Source organism: Tiliqua scincoides, chromosome 8 (genome assembly GCF_035046505.1).
Source record: "Tiliqua scincoides isolate rTilSci1 chromosome 8, rTilSci1.hap2, whole genome shotgun sequence".
NCBI classification, from domain to species: Eukaryota; Metazoa; Chordata; class Lepidosauria; order Squamata; family Scincidae; genus Tiliqua; species Tiliqua scincoides.
In genome coordinates this window covers 19251535-19270423 of record NC_089828.1, presented here as the reverse complement: position 1 = coordinate 19270423, position 18889 = coordinate 19251535, and the positions used below count along the sequence as shown (strand labels likewise).

General features: G+C 45.5%; 1 protein-coding gene across 1 annotated transcript; it reads right to left on the bottom strand.

Moving 5' to 3' along the window:
* Positions 1 to 161: 161 nt before the first annotated feature.
* CYP11A1 (cytochrome P450 family 11 subfamily A member 1) lies at positions 162 to 10178 on the bottom strand. Its single transcript, XM_066636175.1, has 9 exons — positions 10141 to 10178; positions 7525 to 7680; positions 7051 to 7250; positions 6343 to 6546; positions 4706 to 4866; positions 3769 to 3935; positions 2398 to 2476; positions 717 to 908; positions 162 to 284 (listed from the first exon to the last, which is right to left on the bottom strand). Exons 1-9 carry the CDS (start codon positions 10176 to 10178, stop codon positions 162 to 164), a joined length of 1320 nt encoding a protein of 439 aa, XP_066492272.1.
* Positions 10179 to 18889: the final 8711 nt, after the last annotated feature.

Sequence of the window (18889 nt, the reverse complement as noted above, 5' to 3'; positions counted from 1 at the left end):
GCTGGTGTCTTGTTTGTAGATTTAGGGACAGGCTGCCACTAGGATCCCAATGACAATTTTAGACAATGATATGCACAGACTGATCCAGCATCTCAGAATGCCTGAAAGAGGAGCCATATGCCTATCCTGGTTGCAGAGGCTGGTGGGAAATTCCTTCCTATTCATGGATGGGAATCGAGAGGCCATAGAGTCAGGTAGATTGGTTTATCTGGGACCAAGATAAGATCAAACGTGGTGCCAATGTCTACTCCTCTCTTGGTTTCAATCTTGAAATTTTTGAGTATCTAGAGAAAGAAGAAGAAAGGCATTGTGGAAAACAGAGAGGCAGAAGGGCATTCACAGACCTTCCCCTTCCCTCTTCTCACATCAGCTCTAGTATTAACACACTTTTTTGGGTAGGGGATAACTACACATTACACACAAATGCGTATAAGGCTATTTAAGGAGAAAAATAGTTTGGGGAGAGATGATTTTGAGTGGAGAAGTAGTAGACATACGGAAGTGCTTAACCCTATATCCATCCAGCATTTTTTTCTTTTGCCCCAAATCACCTTTAAAAACTGAGTTTCTTTCAAACACTATTTCCATCCCTTCCTAACAGTACTTGGGTCTCTCCCCCGCTCCCCCCATCCTATGGTTATCCCCTATACCTCCACTACCAACACTGGGTCTTCCATAAACATGGCATTAGCATGGAAAGGCAAGGTCAGACTCACATGGATCAAGAACAGGGCCATCTCTAGCTCTGCAATCCTCCGACCGAGGCACTGGCGTGGTCCAAAGCCAAAGCCGAGCCCACGGAAGTGTGTGGGGTCATCATTCAGCCACCTTTCTGGGTTGAATTGCTCAGGCCTGACGAAGTACTTGGGGTCCCTTCCCATTGCATAAATTCCCACTTGGACCAAAGTCTGAGAGGAGGAGAAGGGAGAGGAGGAGGAAAAAGATTTGTCAAGTATTGGCAAAGGCTCTTACTCCATTATCTCTAAGGGAACTGAGGATATTGGGGGCATAGTTACTACCAAATATGCATCCAATTTTTTTTGCATCCTTTTTTTTTTTTTTGAATCCATACTATTTTAACTTTCCCCAACGAATCCTGGGAATTGTAGTCTTGTGAAAGTGTTGAGAATTCCTTCTTAGGGATCCTGAATGGTGACTGGACCACTGTGTGCTGGTCAAATGCATCCTGGATATAGAGCCTTTGGGGGGGGGGAGCCAGATATTTGTGTCCCAATATATGTATATTTATATTAGATGCACTTTTTATTTTTTAAATGCAAAGGTAGTGTTAGGACTGGGATAAGAGGCTTAGGATATATAACATGTGGTTGCTTGCCCAGTTTGTTACCCAGTTATAGTGGGACACAAATAACCAGGATGCAAAAAAAACTGAACATGAATATCCAGAGACACATTTGACCAGGCTGCACATGCCCAATCTCATCTGATCTCGGAAGCTAAGCAGGGCCAGGCCTGGTTAATACTTTGATGGGAGACTGCCTGGGAATACTGGGTGCTGTAGGCTTATACTATAGTCTTTCAAGACTGAAGGTTGCCAACCAATCCTCAGGATGTAAACACCTTCGTACCATCCTGACTGCCTATCTCTTACACAACTACAGTTCTCAGGATTCCTAAGGACAAGGGAATGACTGATAAACCAGTTTAAGCATGCGTAGTAGATGCACTGTGAAAGATGGACTTTGGATTTATCAAAAACCTTGACTCTCAGTCCCTGTCCAGATGGTGGCTTCTTGTGCATGAGCAGGACCAACAGTCAGCAAAGTCATGCAGCAGTCCAAGATCTGTAAATATCTGAAGGATCTACTGAACCAACAAATTATACCCAATTGTTCTAATCCATCCTTTCTACTGCAACTGTACTTTCCCTATTAACATTTATGGAAGGCAGAAAGTGCAGAGTAGGGGTAGGAAAAGGAGACGTGAAAGGGAACTGCTAATTGAACTGATGCAGAATAGAGAGCAGGGAGAGGTTAAGAGGAGATGAAGGTCGGGAGATTGGAGTGCTTCCAAAGGAATAGCTAGATATTCAAGAGCCAGTTCAGAATCCTTGCAGCAAGGCTGAAACACTGCCCATCAACCTTCCCTGCCTGGGCCCTAAAACTGGCCTCCATCCAGAAGACTGTAACCTACTTTCTAGGTTAGAAATATGACAGCTACGCTGCGTTGTGTAATCTGTGTTGGACTTGGGAAGAGCCAGTTTCCAATTCCTGCTCCACCAAGAAGCTTACTTTGGGTCCGTTATTCACTTTTAACCCAAACTTGTGTGAGGACAAATGGGAGAAGGGCCTGAGCTCCCTGGAGGAAGGATGAAACTGTAATTAACCATAATGCAATAGTAAAAAAGAATAATTTTGTCCAAAACAGGCTGCTCACCTTGGCAGGGATAAAGTAATTCTGAAGGATGAGCTCTTGTGTTGTGTATCTCTGTACACTCACTGCAACTGGGTGGAGCCTCGGAGGAAGAGGGAGGAGAAAACGAGAACTTTCAATTCAGCACCAGTACAGGACATTGAGTCCAGGGATGGCCTATACTAAAGTCTTGAATATTGTTTTGTTTTTTTTTAATATTAGAATCTCCTTCTACTGAAATATATCAAACTTAGAATAAATTGCATTGCAAGTGGTGATCAGAGACCACCAGAGACCAGTTAAGGCAGGGGCTCTCAAACCTTTAGCACCAGGACCCACTTTTTAGAATGCCAAACTGTCCAGGACCCAGCAGAAGTGATGTCATGGCTGGAAGTGACATCATCAATCAAATTAAAATAAATAATTATAAATAATTAAATTTTTTAAAAAATAATTAAATAATTGGAAACCAGCTCCTTTACACCAAGTGAATTGTTTCTGTAGCCTGCCTGCAATAACACACAACACACAAATAAATCAGTGAAATTTTCAGCCCTCCCCAGTGCCCACCTTACCAATTCAAGCCTCTGTTTTATTCTTTTGGGGTGGGGGGGTGCTGCCTTCTGTAGAATTTGTTGAGCTCCACTTTCACCAGATCGGGACCATGCTGCTAGCCTTGCATTCCCCTGTGCCCAACTTGACCAGGAGCTAATGCAAGTTTGCTTACTCGTGAGTAAACGTGGCCGTGTGGCTTACTTTTGCTTTCCATAGGGCTCAATACATTGGTCAGCTTGGAAGGAGGGACCTCCTTCTTGGGTGTTTTGGGGGGGCTGTGTTAATCAGATCGGGACCATTTTGGTGTTGTTGGGTTCCTCTCAGCCTGCCCTTTCCAATGTACTAAGGCAAGTCCACCTACTAGTGAGTAAATGTGTGATATGGCCCAATTTCACTTTCCATAGGGCTCCATGCATATTTTGTTTTCCTGTTTTTTGGCCATAGCTTTTGATGGAAAGGCAATATTTCACTCCGGTTTTTTTCAGTTGCATTCTGCTGTAAATTCTGCATCCAACAGTATATAGCATGATGGGGTTATTCCTAACCACCACGATGTCAGTGAGTTTGGTCCCTTGTGGTGTCACACCCACCCACCCCCCAAGGCTGGCACCTAGGGTGGACCGCCCCACCCCCACTTTTTAGCTCAAATACTGTAATTTAGAACAATGGAGCCCTAATACTGATTAGGTGGCATAAGAACCAGAGTACCCTATCAGGCTCCTCCCCTCTCCTTCCCACACCTAGCTCATCTCCTTGTCTTCCTGGTTTAAATGCCAAGGGACTTACGAGAATGACATTTACTGAATTGCTCTGTCAAAGAAGGGAAGCCTCCCCATCTACCTGATTGCTTCTTTAATGGTAGCTTTGACTAGTGGGACAGATCTCAGTGTCTTCAGCAGATCACCCTGGGCAGCGGTCTCGGCTGTGATGATCTCAGTCCGTAGCTGCTCCTGTATACTAGGCGCTCGGGCTAATTCAAACATGGCCCACTGGAGAGTTATCGAAGTCTAGAGGCAAACAAGGAGTAGCAATCAATTAGGAGAGGGGGTCAAAGTGAAAAGAAAGATTGAACCATGAATATGGCCCACAGCTCGCCTCTCCGCCATACTTCCTTTCACATCCCTCTTTCTTTTTGAATCTAGGAAACAAGAAGAGGAAGAGGGGTGGAGGCAAGCAGAGAGAGGCAGGCGTACCTCCCAGTCCACTGCCAGAGGTGACTTCTTCAATCAGTTTCATGGACAAGCCGGCCCAAGTCAAGATTAATGCACCAATAATGTGAAGGGGGAAGGGAGAAAAGATGGCTTTCCCTCTCTCCTTTTGTGGCTCCATGGCCTTGCTTTGCCCTGAATTCCACTCATCCTAAATCCTGGTTTGCCTAGGAGAATTTCTAAACTTACTTCTGCAATTGTAAAATGAAGATTCCTTTTGCGTGGGGTTTGAGTGATGGGCACATTGGTTCCTGTGAATCAGTAAAACACCACATTAAAAAAAGTCTGTGTTTATTCTTAAGTGTTCTACCATGTTTTTAAAATAAAGAGGATGATGATGATGTAGAGCCACTGTATTTTTGTATCCGATGTGGGTGGGCCTCCAGACTGCAGCCTTGTTGCAAAAGGTGTTGTAGTGGATGTACGATTTGCCTGGCAGGAGCAATGCTAGCTGTCATGATCTTTTTTCATCACAGTCCATTCCCCCCCCCCCATGTAGCATAACACTTTGTGGAATTCCATATTGGAAAAGTGCCACTGCCTTCATGTAAAGAACATGCCCTCCTTACCGTATCCACACCTCCTGCCATCATCTCCGTCACACTGGCTTTGATGTCTTCAATGGGGAGCTTGTCCTGCACTAAGAGGCTGGGCAAAATACCCAGGTATTCTCCGGTACTTTTCTGGTTCAGACGAAGGTCTCGGTAAATTTTCTGTATACACTTGTCAGCTGCGGAGACAGAGTGGAGGCTAGTATGGGTTCACACACACCTACAGATGGTGAACAGTGAAGTTGTCATGAGAGCGCACACCCCACCTCCTCATCAGACATATATCTCTCTGGAATTGAGTGCAGGTAATCTGGGTCTGCCTATTTGCAGCAGAAGTCAGGTGTGCACAGTGCTGATTGGTTCACCCATGTGATGTCCAGAACCACCTTCACCTCCATTCCCAATCAGTTTGCAGCTTAAACCATTTCTGCCCAATGTTGCATATACACAACAGGGACCAAATGTGTACACCTGTGGGCTGGGCAAAAATGGGCTAAAAAACCACAAATGACTGATGATGCTTCTATTTTAAACAAAGCTGCTTAAATTAAGGCCTCTGTTTAAGACCTTGAAGAGCAAAGAGGAGAAGGTGCAGGGTGAAATGGTTTGATCCAGTATAACAGCTTCTTATGCTAATGTGTTCAAGGACTTAGCCTTGGCACTGAAAATACGTTTGAGGGCTGAATCCTCCATTGCTTCTATCTCTGGTTCTATTTCAGTGGTACTCAAAGGTCATGGCTGTGATTTTTTTACAGTTCCAAGTCTCCAGCCAACCCAGCAGAAGGTTCACATATGAACTTAGAAAATGGCCTTATTATTATTATTAGGAAACTGAACGCTTTCCACATGCGCTGCCTCTGATGCATTCTCGGCATCACCTGGCAGGACAAAGTTCCAAACAACACAGTCCTGGAATGTGCTGGAATCCCTAGCATGTATGCATTGCTGAAACAGAGTCGCCTGCATTGGCTCGGTCATGTCGTGAGAATGGATGATGGCCGGATCCCAAAGGATCACCTCTATGGAGAACTTGTGGAAGGAAAGCGCCCTACAGGTAGACCACAGCTGCAATACAAGGACATCTGCAAGAGGGATCTGAAGGCCTTAGGAATAGACCTCAACAGGTGGGAAACCCTGGCCTCTGAGCGGCCCGCTTGGAGGCAGGCTGTGCAGCATGGCTTTCCCAGTTTGAAGAGACACTTGGCCAACAGTCTGAGGCTAACAGGCAAAGAAGGAAGGCCCATAGCCAGGAAGACAGACCAGGGACAGACTGCACTTGCTCCCAGTGTGGAAGGGATTGTCACTCCCGAATCGGCCTTTTCAGCCAAACTAGACGCTGTTCCAGAACCACGATTCAGAGTGCGATACCATAGTCTTTCGAGACTGAAGGTTGCCTACTACCTAGTAGTAGTAGTAGTAGTAGTAGTAGTAGTAGTAGTATTTATATACTGCTTTCCAATGAAAAGTTCACAAAACAGTTTACAGAGAATATCAAATGGCTCCCTGTCACAAAAGGGCTGAGATCATTAGTTTATCTAGGTCAGTTTATCTAAGCCTACTATCAACATTATTGTATTCACAGGCCAAGAACATCATCCAGCATCTAGATGGATGTCTTCCCCAGTACAACCACACAGGCCATGAAGGTTGCTCACCTTGCATGAAGATGATGTCCCATGCCTGCACGTGGTCCAGCCAAATCTTGGCGTTGATTCTGCGCAGAAGGCTTGGTGGAAGGTACAGCATTGGTGAGGTGGTGTGGAACATCACCGTGACGGCATCAATAAACCTCTGGGCCTCAGGGTCAATGAAGTCCTCCAGGAGTCCCAAGCGTGTACCATAAAGGACGTTGCACACTGCTGCATGGGGAAAAGGACAGGCACACTACATAATAGCCCAAAGGGAATCACCGTTTTTCCCAAAGGGAAAGATAAAAATCTAAGCACTTGTCCTGAATCTGTGTGTGTGTTTTACAGCTGGTGCATCCCTGCTATAGGCTTTTAAAAGCATTTTCAATGCAGTATTAGAGCTCTCTTTATTTAAAGCACATGTGACAAGGCATGGGCTCATAGCCTACTTCTTATATGCTTGGGAGACCATATATAGCCTACTTCTTATATGCTTGGGAGCCCATAAATCTAGTCCATCTCATTGTCATTCAATCAATGCCGAGCCCTCCAAATCTAAAAAGCAATTGACAAAATTATGCCAGAGGATTATCTGAATTTAGGATCAGTTCCTTAACTGAGACTCCTGAAACAATGAATCAGTGAAAAAGGTTGAAAATAAGCTGAGCCATCGGTGTCCCTCCAAATCTCCAATCATTAGGACAATACAAGTCCAACCTTCCTTTGCTCACTCACACTCAAGGGCGAAACGGAAGAGCTCATTGGTCAGGTCAGCTGTCCATCTTCCCTGTCCACTCTTTTTGATCTGCATGTGCACTCTCTTGATAAAATCTTCTCCCACCTCATTCAGGAGAGGCACAAAGTTATCAATCACCTTGAGGGACATAGCTTCCTTGTTCAGGATCATGCGATCATGCCTCCAGGATTCTCCGGTCCTTGGAAATCAAAAGAAGGAGTGTCAGCTTAGAAACTTCTCTGTAAATGGACCTCACATAGATGGATCTTCAAAAAGCTTTTTGATAAAATGTGTCATTCATTGGACACATGGACAAGGCATTTGGGGTTACAAGGTCCCCAATTGTGCACAAGAGTTGTCCATGCATACAGACAGCATCCATTTCGGTTTTGACAAGTTCCCCACCCGCCTCGGCCCCCTCACCAAAACCTTTCTGGCTACAGGCTGGTCCCTACTCCCGCGTAGGCCCTTACTTGAGCAGCACTCCATATGCCTTGTTACGGAAGTCTCGATAGGCCTGCCAGGATGGAATCATTAACCTCTTCGGATACCTGCCTTCGGATTTAAAGAGAATGGCAGCATCTTCAGGGTCAATGATGTTGACGCTCTCGTACATGCCCAGTTTCTCCCTGCGACATGAACAATGTCAGATTCAAAATTGAGAGAGAGAGAGAGAGAGAGAGATGCACAGAATCTTGATAAATATCTCCTTGCCCCCTACCCTGGTTGTAACCAACCTGCCCTTTTTTGGAGAAAGAAGTCTACCTTCCCATGCTAGTCTTCCTGGAATCAGCAGCCAAAGGTATTCTGGGAAAAGCAGAACAACTGCATATTGCCAGGGTTGCCAGGGTGAATGCAAGCTAAAGCCTGATATTTCTGAGGCCAGATCTGGTGATATCACAAGACGGTGACAGTTGACGCTTAACAGTTGACAGGGGATGGCTAGAGACCCAGAGATAAAGGAGCAAGGTCCAACCATAGGTGGGGAGAGGGGGCCAATCGCAGCCTAAAAAATAGCATGAAATTAACCTTTGCAAACCATCCACAAGCTGGAGAACCTGGGTCATTTGGGGCCAACTCTGGTATGTCTGATATGGCTTGACCAGCAGGCTGTGTGGTTGCTTCTACCTTAGTGCCCTTCCCAGTGTGACTGAGCATTGCTTTTCCCCAGTTCGTTAGTCGGAGGCAGGCTTAAAATGGGGGAGCCACACGGCACATTACTGGGTCACTATGTTCTCCAGCAATGCCCTTCTCTGTGGACAATCTTTCTATAACGTTTACTTACAAGTGAGGCCCATTCAGCAAAGGCTCCCTACAACTTAAGTTACAAACACGTTGCTTGTAGGTTCAACCAAGGCTGGCCTGGACACAAGGCTGGCTGAGAGGTCACCTTAGGTGGTAGGATGCCCACCAATCACCTCCATTCATCCACCTAGCTGCCTTTGCCTGCCTCCTCTGCTCCTTCTTCCCTCTGCATTTCAAAAGGAAGGGGGGAACAGAGCAGAGGAGAAAGTATGGAGGAGAGGAGAGTGGTGGGTTACAACCATGGATCCAACCTCTGGGGGTCTCCAGTTAGTGAGATGGAGTCACATGTATAATTTTTTTTTCCCCATTCTAAATGCCATGTCAATAAATTAAATTTATTGTTAAATTGCACTGTTAAATTAGTGCATGGAATTTGCAGCACAAGATTTGACAATGACTACTCATTTTTGCAATTTTTTAAAGGATTAGACCCAGGCATATAAGGAAAGTCAGTCCAGAGCTACACAGGCCATGAAAACTCAAAGGAACCTCCATGTATCGAGGCAGCATACCTCTGAATATCTGATGCTGGTGTTAACAACAGCTGAAGGTTTTCACTTTCGTGCCCTACTTTTCAACATCCAGAACACATGCTCCAACGGTCTCTACTTAGTGGTACCTATTCTTGGTAAATCATACTTTCTGTTTTGCCTTTTGAAGATATTTGAGGTCAGAGAAATTCTTTCATTTTCTTTGTAGTATGCACATGTGCACTAGCCTTCTTCAGGTCATTCCCCCAGGTCGTCACCCCCCCCCCACACACACACACACACACACACACTTTCAGGTCCCTATGAATTAAATCTCTGAGTGGGGAGCCAAAGTACCTTGACTTTAGTGTACATTCCTGCAGTCACATCTATGCATCTTCCTGGCCAGCATTGCCGCCACCACATGGGTTCTGAGTTGCAACAACTCACTAACAAGCACAATCAGATCCATTTGTGATGTTAAAGCATTCTCAGAAAATTGCTTTATTTCTTATGCTGGAAGCTGGATAGGTTTGCTACATACAACAGCACAAGATCAAATAGACTGAAGTGAAAAAGGAGGTAAATAGAGACCTCATGATTATTCTGGGAGATTCTTTCCTGATTTTTTTTTAACTAACTTAAAATTTATATCTAGCCCTATACTGTTTTAATGTAGTGAGCAGAGTAATGGGAGGAGGAGCGGAGAAATGACCAAGTACAATCTTTCTCAAGTTGTGGGACAAACATATAACAAGCCACATCCTCTTCCTCATCATCATCATTAATTCTGGTTAATTATTAATAATATAAACTACTTTATATGCTGCTTTTCAACCTAGGAAGTTCAGAAAGTAGTTTACATAGCAAAATAACTTAAAAGATGGGTCCCTATTCCCATAGAGAATCACAAAAAAAGTCACAAAAGGGACACCAACAAACATCTGCTAGGACAGATGCTGCACTTGGTTGAATAGGGACGGTTGCTCTCCCCTTGCTCAATACAAGATAATTGCCTCTTTAAAAGGTGTCTCTTAACCCAGTTAGCAGGGACAATTGCCTACCCTAACCAACCGCATAACAGAAGCAGATAAAATGCAATCATATTCCAAAATAACCAGCCCTGGGTCTCTGAGAGAAGATAAGCAAGAAATTGATCACCATCCTAGTGAATGTACCTGCTACTGCTGAAGCAAACGGAAGAGTTACTTTGGTCTAAAGTAATCCTGAACAAAACTTTTTCAGAATTTTTTTTTTTTTTTGGGGGGGGGGGGTAGGAGAGATGAAGTCTGCTGCCTAAAGAGAAACCCTTACCTGTAAATGGGCCCAAATGTCTGGAACTTCTGCATCATAATGTGGTGGACGTTATGGAAGCCATCTTCCTGCCAGAATTTGTACAGATTGAACCAATTGTTTTTCCAGGCGCCCGGCAATTCACTAAATGGTCTTGCCTCCTTGCCTTGAAGAGGAGAAGGGTATACCTGCCCGGGTGCCATGTGAACTCTGCTGCAGCTGTAAGGTTGAGCATCTTCAGACCATATGGCCCATGCACTCCTAGTTTGACCCAAAACTGGCATGCGGAGACTGTTCTTAGTTAACATTGCCACAGCAAACAGAACAAAGAGAAATGGGAAGGAAAGTGGAGAAATTGGCCCAGTAGTTCGCAAGGTTAAAGTCCTTCACAAGTTCTCCACAATCTAGTTTTTATTACTGGTGGAGGCTGTTCTCTCAAGGATGCAGCTCGACTAGTAAGGCTAGTACAGGCATTCCAGCACATTCTCCCTCCCTCCTCCATCCCTCCCCTTCCCTCCGCCCTCCTTTTAAAAAATCTGTCTTTTAACCCATTTTAAATGAAAAAGACACCAGATCACCAAAACAACCACCATGTGAATGAAGAGTTATAAACTTTCTCATTCTCCAAACATATGCAGGTGGGGAAGAAAAGGACAAAAAGGGAAATGACTTTAAAGTGTTTCCAAGTTTTAAAAGCTGTGAAAAGCTTCAATGGCTCAAGAAAGATGAAAAAGATAATTGTTAAATCAAAGACCTGTTGCATTCAAGCCTAAAACTCCACCATCAACATCACTATCCGGAAACAAATTGGGGAACTCCTAAATGTTCATCAGAGTAATTTCTTTACCCAGTTTGTAATATTTTTTTCCCTACAACCCAAGAAATATATCATTGCTTTATCACTTTACCATCAATTTATCCATCAACGTCCTCCACATTTTTCCAAACCATTTTTTCTCTGTTAACTTCAAAATCACTTTCCCAGTCTTTGTCTGCTAATAAATTGCACACAAATATTGCATGCTGCTGCTTCATACACGTTATCAGATCATTTAGATGCACAGCAGGTGGCATGATTCTAAAACCTTTCCAATTATATTGCTCGAACTTCCAGAAGAAACCTTTTTCCAAAATATGTGTTTTCAGTATACTACCACGAGATGTACAAGAAACCAGCATAATTAGCCTGGCATTTCCACTCTCTCTCCCTTAAGGCTCTCACTAATAAGCAATTTCAAAAACAGCAGGGACGTCACAAGGGGGGGGTGCATTGGGTATGACCCACACTGGGTGTCACACTCAGGAAGGGTGACACTAAAATCCTCAAACCAGCAGCAGCCACCACCACCCCGAGCCATCGCAGCACTGATTGCTGGAGCGCTTTGATCCTTCAGCACTCTATGACCTACTCAAGGGGCCTTTGCAAGAACATGAAGTGCTACCTTCCAGGGGAGCTGGAAGTCCCCTGAAAGTCCAGGGAGCTGGCTGAAGAGATCAGTGTGCTGCGGTGATCGACGCTATAGTCTGTTCGGTAGCTGCAGCACCTGGCCCTGCCCTTTCCAGGTCACTTCCAGGCTACCGGCTCTTGCCCAATTTCGGGTGAGATTTTGGATGCTCCAAAGGTCCAACCAGCCTTGCTCTGGAGCCAACCAGGTGGCTCCATGGTGGCTCTGACTATCCGTCTGAGCTGTGGTCACTCCAGGCCGTGGGAGATGGTAGGCAGCTCCTCTGGAGATGCAGCAATGGCCAGCATGGCCTCCACAGCACTTGAAAACATGTGGCCTAGAAGCAACCTGGAAGGGGCAAGGCCAGCCACTATGACCACAGGATTCAGACAGCTGGGAGGCTGTGGTTGTCGAGAGCAAGTGGCCTCAGTGGCCAACTGAGGACTGGAGCCACCGTTGACTGATAAAACTGCTGACTGGAAGAACCAGCTTGCTCCAATTTCTACTACAGCTGCCATCACCCATGCTGGTCTGTGACCAGCAGCCTTGGACCACGGAGGTTGAAGCCTCCAACACCTTCCCCAGGGCTCACATGACTGGGGGCCTGTATGTGAAAAGAAAGACTGCTTGCCCAACACTTTGAGTATGACTTAGGGTGCTGATAACTGGGTTTGGTCATATTTGAATTGGTCTTCCTTAACTTGAGTGCACAAACTCCTGAGTCGCATAAGACAAGCTGCCGTTGATGGATGCAGTCATTCTTGCTCTTTGTGTGTTGTTTTGAAGCTCTGGATGTGCTGGGTTACCGTCTCTCTGTATGAAATCTTCAGCGCCAGATGGATGGAAAGACCTATCTGCTGTTTGCAAAGAGTTTCTCAAACTGCTTTTGATCCACAAACACGTGGCCAAAATTCAGTTGTATTTCTTGAACGTGGGTCTGAGCAGCCTTGTCTTTTTCTTCCTTTTTTGTGTGCATGGTCCAGACCAGGAATGCCCAAACCCTGGCCCAGGGACCACTTGCGGCTCTCAAGGACTCCCAATCTGGCCCGTGGAGAGGCCATAGTCTCCAATGAGCCTCGGGACCTCAGAGACTTGCTGGAGCCTGCGCTGGCCCGACGCAACTGCTCTCTTTATTCAACCTCTCGCATGAGGTGTGGAACAAGGGCTCACTCCACTGCTTGCTGTTTCACATCTGTGATGCGGCAGCAAAGGAAAGGCTGGCCTTGTTTTATGCAAGGCCTTTTATAGGCCTTGAGCTATTGCAAGACCTTCATTCATTCATAGAAGTTCCATCTCTAATATATTCATTTATGTAAATTTATTAAAATTTGAAATGTAAATTAATTCTTTTCCCCCCCTGCTCCCGACACTGTGTCAGAGGGATGATGTGACCTCCCGCCAAAAAGTTTGGACACCCCTGGTCCAGACTGTAGCTCATCACAATCCTCTCCTCCCTGTTCCACTTTGTTCTCCTCTTTCTTTTTGAATACAGGGGGGAGAGGAAGAGGAGCAGTGAAGGCACGTGGGTTGACATGCAGAGGGTTTGATCTGTCACATGAAATGAAGCAATTATTGTTCTGTACTGCTGGTTTTATTGCTGCTGGCCTTATTGCTTTTATTACCTATTTTATTGTTTTACTGTACTTTATAGTCTAATATATTTGTATGTATCACCTGGCAGGACAAAGTTCCAAACAACACAGTCCTGAATGAGCTGGAATCCCTAGCATGTTGTTGGCAACCTTCAGTCTCAAAAGACTATAGTATCGTGCTCTGAATGGTGGTTCTGGAACAGCTAGTGTGGCTGAATACTAGTGTGGCTGAACCCTAGCACCCTAGCATGTATGCACTGCTGAAACAGAGACGCCTGCGTTGGCTCGGTCATGTCGTGAGAATGGATGATGGGCGGATCCCAAAGGATCTCCTCTATGGAGAACTCGTGCAAGGAAAGCGCCCTATAGGTAGACCACAGCTGCGATATAAGGACATCTGCAAGAGGGATCTGAAGGCCTTAGGAGTGGACCTCAACAGGTGGGAAACCCTGGCCTCTGAGCAGCTTGCTTGGAGGCAGGCTATGCAGCATGGCCTTTCCCAGTTTGAAGAGACACTTGGCCAACAGTCTGAGGCAAAGAGGCAAAGAAGGAAGGCCCATAGCAAGGGAGACAGACCAGGGACAGACTGCACTTGCTCCCAGTGTGGAAGGGATTGTCACTCCTGAATCGGCCTTTTCAGCCACACTAGACGCTGTTCCAGAACCACCATTCAGAGAGCGATACCATAGTCTTTCAAGACTGAAGGTTGCCAACAACAGCTGCCTTGGATGCCCTTCGGGGAGTAAGGTGGATTACAAATCCAATCAATCAATCAATCAATCAATCAATCAATCAATCAATCAATCAATCAATCAATAACTACAGATCCAATCCTACCCAACTTTCCGGTACTGGTGCAACTGCAATGCTGCCCTAAAGTAAGGGAACAAATAGTCCTTTATCTTGAGGAGGCCTTTGTGACTGCCTCCCTACCACAGGATGCAGCGCATACCCCATTGGCAGTGCTGCAGCAGCACTGGAAAATTGGATAGGATTTGGCCCTGTCCCTGGGGATCTCAGGCATGGGAGAGCCCTGCCAACAAGCTTACTCTTTAAGATAACTTTATATGTTCACTGAGTGAATGCCCTGCCTGTGTTACTGTTGTATGTTTCCGTGCGCATGTAGATGACTCATGAATTGCTATACAGAATTGGTATAATATATTTAGGCACTCGGATGTCTTTTCCTAAGCTTATGAAGTATATCCTAAATTCTTCAGCAGGCATTTGGTTTCAGCACCACCTAATGGAGAAAATGTAAACAATAGTGGCAATTTAAAAAAAAAATCCAAAAACACCAGTGTAGAAGTCATTGAAAGCTTCCTAACCAGAATCAGATAAGAGATTTTATTTTAGAGGTTAGTTTAGTGGTAAGAAGAGTCTATAAGTAAAAATTTGAAGCCTTTTTTGATTGGATAGATATGGAAAATGATATATAATATGCTATAAAAGATATTGAAGGGGGTAATACCATTGTAATCGGAGACTTCCTTTTTAGATGTGATATTCGAAATTAAGAATTAGATAAGAAAGATTTTATTTTAGAGACGAGTTTAGTGGTAAGAAGAGTGTATAAGTAAAAATCTGAAGTTTTTTTTATGATGTGATAGATAAGGTTAGAGGAAAAATATGGAATGTTAAAGTATTAACCAGTTGGTTAATGAATATGATAATTTTTGTATTGATGAATAATACGGTTTGGATTAATGTTTGTTGTAATCGATGGCCACCACCCTTGTGTATAACCTATGTAGTCCTAGCCCTAAGTCTATCCAATTTTCCTTACCTTGTATCTGTAATAAATAAATAAAGCATTGTAAAAAAAAAAAAAGCTGCCTAACCAGAATCTGCTGCAGACACGTAGCGAACGTGTGCAGGGGTGAAGGCGTGATTTAAAGACAAAAAAGGCATGTGGTAAGGAGTGTGGGATTCTCCCCCAGCTTTCCTTCCTGCGGTCCCTTCCCTGAGCTCTTTTATCCCAGCCTCACTTCTGGTATTGGAACCAGGGTAAGGATACAATTACACCAGGGGACAAAGTGCAAGGAGGTAAGCCTGTGGTTTTACAGGTTCGTTTCGCCCTAAACCTGTCCCACCTCAGGCTACAAGTGAAGGCTCACACAGTGGCCTCACTGAAGTACAAGTCACCCAGTGTGGGAGGCCAGCATGTCACCCCAATGATGGACCTCCTTCCATGCAGTGGGAAGGGCATTGCCCTGGGCAGTGGGCATGGTGATGCACCATTGCCGCGCCCCGGTTGGTTTTTTAGCTACAACTTTTGATAGAATTGATTTATTTCAACACGTTTGTTTCACTGCATTTGGCATGAAATTATGCCTCAAATGATATATAACGTGATGGTATTATTCAAAAATACTAAGATTTTAAAAATTTTGGCCAGTAATGGTGTTACCCCCTCCTCCCACTGTGGGCATCACCTGGTGCAGCCCACACACCCCAGCAATGCCATTGGGCTCACAGGACACTCTAGCCCAGCAATCTCCTTCCCCCTTCTTCCTCCCCTGCTCTGTTCACCTCCTCCTCACTGCCTCCTAGTAATTTGTTTCAGATTCTGCTGAAAGTGAAACACTCACACTTTCCCAGTAGATGGCAGACATCATCCACATAAAACAACACACGAACCTTTACTGGCCTTAAGTAAACATAACTTTTACTGATCTCCGGCATCTATCTCCGGACCAGATCAGACGGAAAGCTCTTCAACCTCTCCAGAATGAGAGCAAAGTCCAAAGTTCAGCAGAAACGTCTGCGTGACTTCCTCTTTGCAGACGATGCAGCTATCACTACCCACTCTGCCAAAGATCTCCAGCAGCTCATGGATTGTTTTAGCGAGGCCTGCCAAGATTTTGGACTGACAATCAGCCTGAAGAAAACACAGTCATGGTTCAGGATGTGGACTCACCCCCCCTGCATTACAATCTCTGCGCATGAACTGGAGGTTGTCCATGACTTTGTGTACCTTGGCTCAACGATCTCCGACACTCTTTCTCTCGATACCGAGCTAAACAAACGCATCGGTAAAGCAGCTACCACGTTTTCCAGACTCACAAAGAGAGTCTGGTCCAACAAGAAGCTGACAGAACATACCAAGATCCAGGTCTACAGAGCTTGCGTCCTGAGTACACTTCTGTACTGCAGCAAGTCATGGACTCTTCGCTCACAACAGGAGAGGAAACTGAACACTTTCCACATGCGTTGCCTCCGATGCATCCTCGGCATCATCTGGCAGGACAAAGTTCCAAACAACACAGTCCTGAATGAGCTGGAATCCCTAGCATGTTGTTGGCAACCTTCAGTCTTGAAAGACTATGGTATCGCGCTCTGAATGGTGGTTCTGGAACAGCGTCTAGTGTGGCTGAACCCTAGCACCCTAGCATGTATGCACTGCTGAAACAGAGACGCTTGCGTTGGCTCGGTCATGTCATGAGAATGGATGATGGCCGGATCCCAAAGGATCACCTCTGTGGTGAACTCGTGCAAGGAAAGCGCCCTACAGGTAGACCACAGCTGCAATACAAGGACATCTGCAAGAGGGATCTGAAGGCCTTAGGAGTGGACCTCAACAGGTGGGAAACCCTGGCCTCTGAGCAGCCCGCTTGGAGGCAGGCTGTGCAGCATGGCCTTTCCCAGTTTGAAGAGACACTTGGCCAACAGTCTGAGGCAAAGAGGCAAAGAAGGAAGGCCCATAGCCAGGGAGACAGACCAGGGACAGACTGCACTTGCTCCCAGTGTGGAAGGGATTGTCACTCCCAAATCAGCCTTTTCAGCCACACTAGACGCTGTTCCAGAACCACCATTCAGAGCGCGATACCATAGTCTTTCGAGACTGAAGGTTGCCAACAGGCAGACATCATCCACATAAAACAACACATGAACCTTTACTGGCCTGAAGTAAACATAACTTTTACTGATCTCCTACATCAGGGGTGTCCAAAGTTTTTGGCAGGAGGGCCCCATAGTCTCTCAGCCACTGTGTCGGAGGGAAAAAGAATTAATTTACATTTAAAATTTGAATAAATTTACATAAGTTTACATAAATGAATCTATTAAAGATGAACTTATATGAATGAATGGAGGTCTTGCAATAGCTCAAAGCCTATAAAAGGCCTTGCACAAAACAAGGTTGGCCTTTCCTTTGCTGCCGCCACTGCATCACAGACGTGAAACAACAAGCAGTGGAGGGAGCCCTCATCCCACCGCTCACGCAGGAGGTCAAACAGTTGCCCTCACGCTGAGAGCAGTTGCGTGGGCTCCAACAAATCTCCGGAGGGCCAGAAGCTCATTGGAGACTGGGGGCTCCCTGAAGGCTGCATTGAGAGGCCTCGAGGGCCGCAAGTGGCCCCAGGGCCAGGGTTTGGGCACCCCGTCCTACATCTCTAGTTACCAAGCTATTGTCATATTTGGTCTAGTAACCAGTCACACAAGCTGCTTACTTCCAAGTTCCGTCAGACCCTTTTTTCCCCCTCCTTACTCATGGCAGAACATAACAACATAAGAAATTCAAGATTAGCAGCGTACTCACCCCACACCCCAGAAAACAAATAAACACCGCAAAGAAAAGACTTCTTGCATTTTCTAACACAGGTTTGATTTCGTGCGAACACTGTGACTATTTCTTTGGTGTTTCAGTTTTAAAAATGCAACCTAGCTCCATGCAAGTCAAAGCAACACAAGGTTTTATATGCAGTGGGGGGGGGGGTGCAGAACAGTGGAGCTGGTACATGCTATATCCTATCCCCCTTCCTGGGCAAGATCCACTACTGGATCAACTGACTTGCACCAGCAATTTAGCAAGCGCAGGCCCAAGTAGGTCTTTTACTGTGGCTGGAACTTATCCTGGGGTGAGGGGACAAATGTCCACTTACCTCTTGGAGACCTCCAGCCTGCAAAATTCCCACACAGGGTGCAGCACAAGCCGTGCTGACACCCCTGCATTGGTGTAGGGGAACTTTGTTGGGATTGGGCTTTAAGACTGGAGTGAGAAAGTGAATGCGCTCCTGTCTTTGCCTTTTGTTCTGGGTGGGACACACTATTGCCCAAACATATCCAGAAGTAGCATCAGGGATCAGTCAGGTCAAGCCCTGGCCAGGGGCCTGCACCCATCAAAGGGTCACCTAGCCAGGCCAGCCAGTGTACTCTCAATTCCGGTGGCAACAGTCATGCCCAATGCACCATCAGGGGCACCGTAGAGACCTGGGAGTCCAATGCAGGGTCTTCCCGGATGGCCCACAGCTACCTGACAATCATCACAATCATACTAAAACCCTAGATTTCTCCATTGTTTTCTATGAGAAGTTCTCACTTCCATCATAGGGGGAAACTAGTGCGTAGGAAGGAAGGAAGGAAGTACAAGGAAGTAACCCAGTGTTCCTTGTAAAGGAACTCTTAGAATGCCTTATCTCTAGACAATAGCACTCTCATCTTTTTTTTCTTTTGCGTAATTGCAGTCTACAGTTTATATCCAGTTTTATGGTATGCACTGATTCAGCTGAGACCAGATATCTCCAGCAGCTGATATGCCTATGACATACTTTCAAATCACAGGATTCCTTGGATTCCACCTGTGTGTGTGTGTGTGTGTGTGTGTGTGTGTGTGTGTGTGTGTGTTGCATGAATCATTATTTCTGGTTGAAATTCAGAAATGGATATTGCAAGCAGGGGCATTGCATCCTCTACTTCAGCCCTTATGTTGGATTAATGCTTCCGCTGCCTTAG

What these genes read in the sequence shown, in the direction of transcription:
- CYP11A1 (XM_066636175.1), bottom strand. Translation starts at nt 10,178, where the DNA reads ATGATGCAGAAGTTCCAGACATTTGGGCCCATTTACAG. An exon ending in TGGCAGGAGGTGTGGATACG is followed by an intron (nt 3,936 to 4,705) that starts GTAAGGAGGGCA and finishes GTTTGCCTCTAG; the next exon opens with ACTTCGATAACTCTCCAGTG. An exon ending in ACCATTAAAGAAGCAATCAG is followed by an intron (nt 2,477 to 3,768) that starts GTAGATGGGGAG and finishes TCTTCCTCCGAG; the next exon opens with GCTCCACCCAGTTGCAGTGA.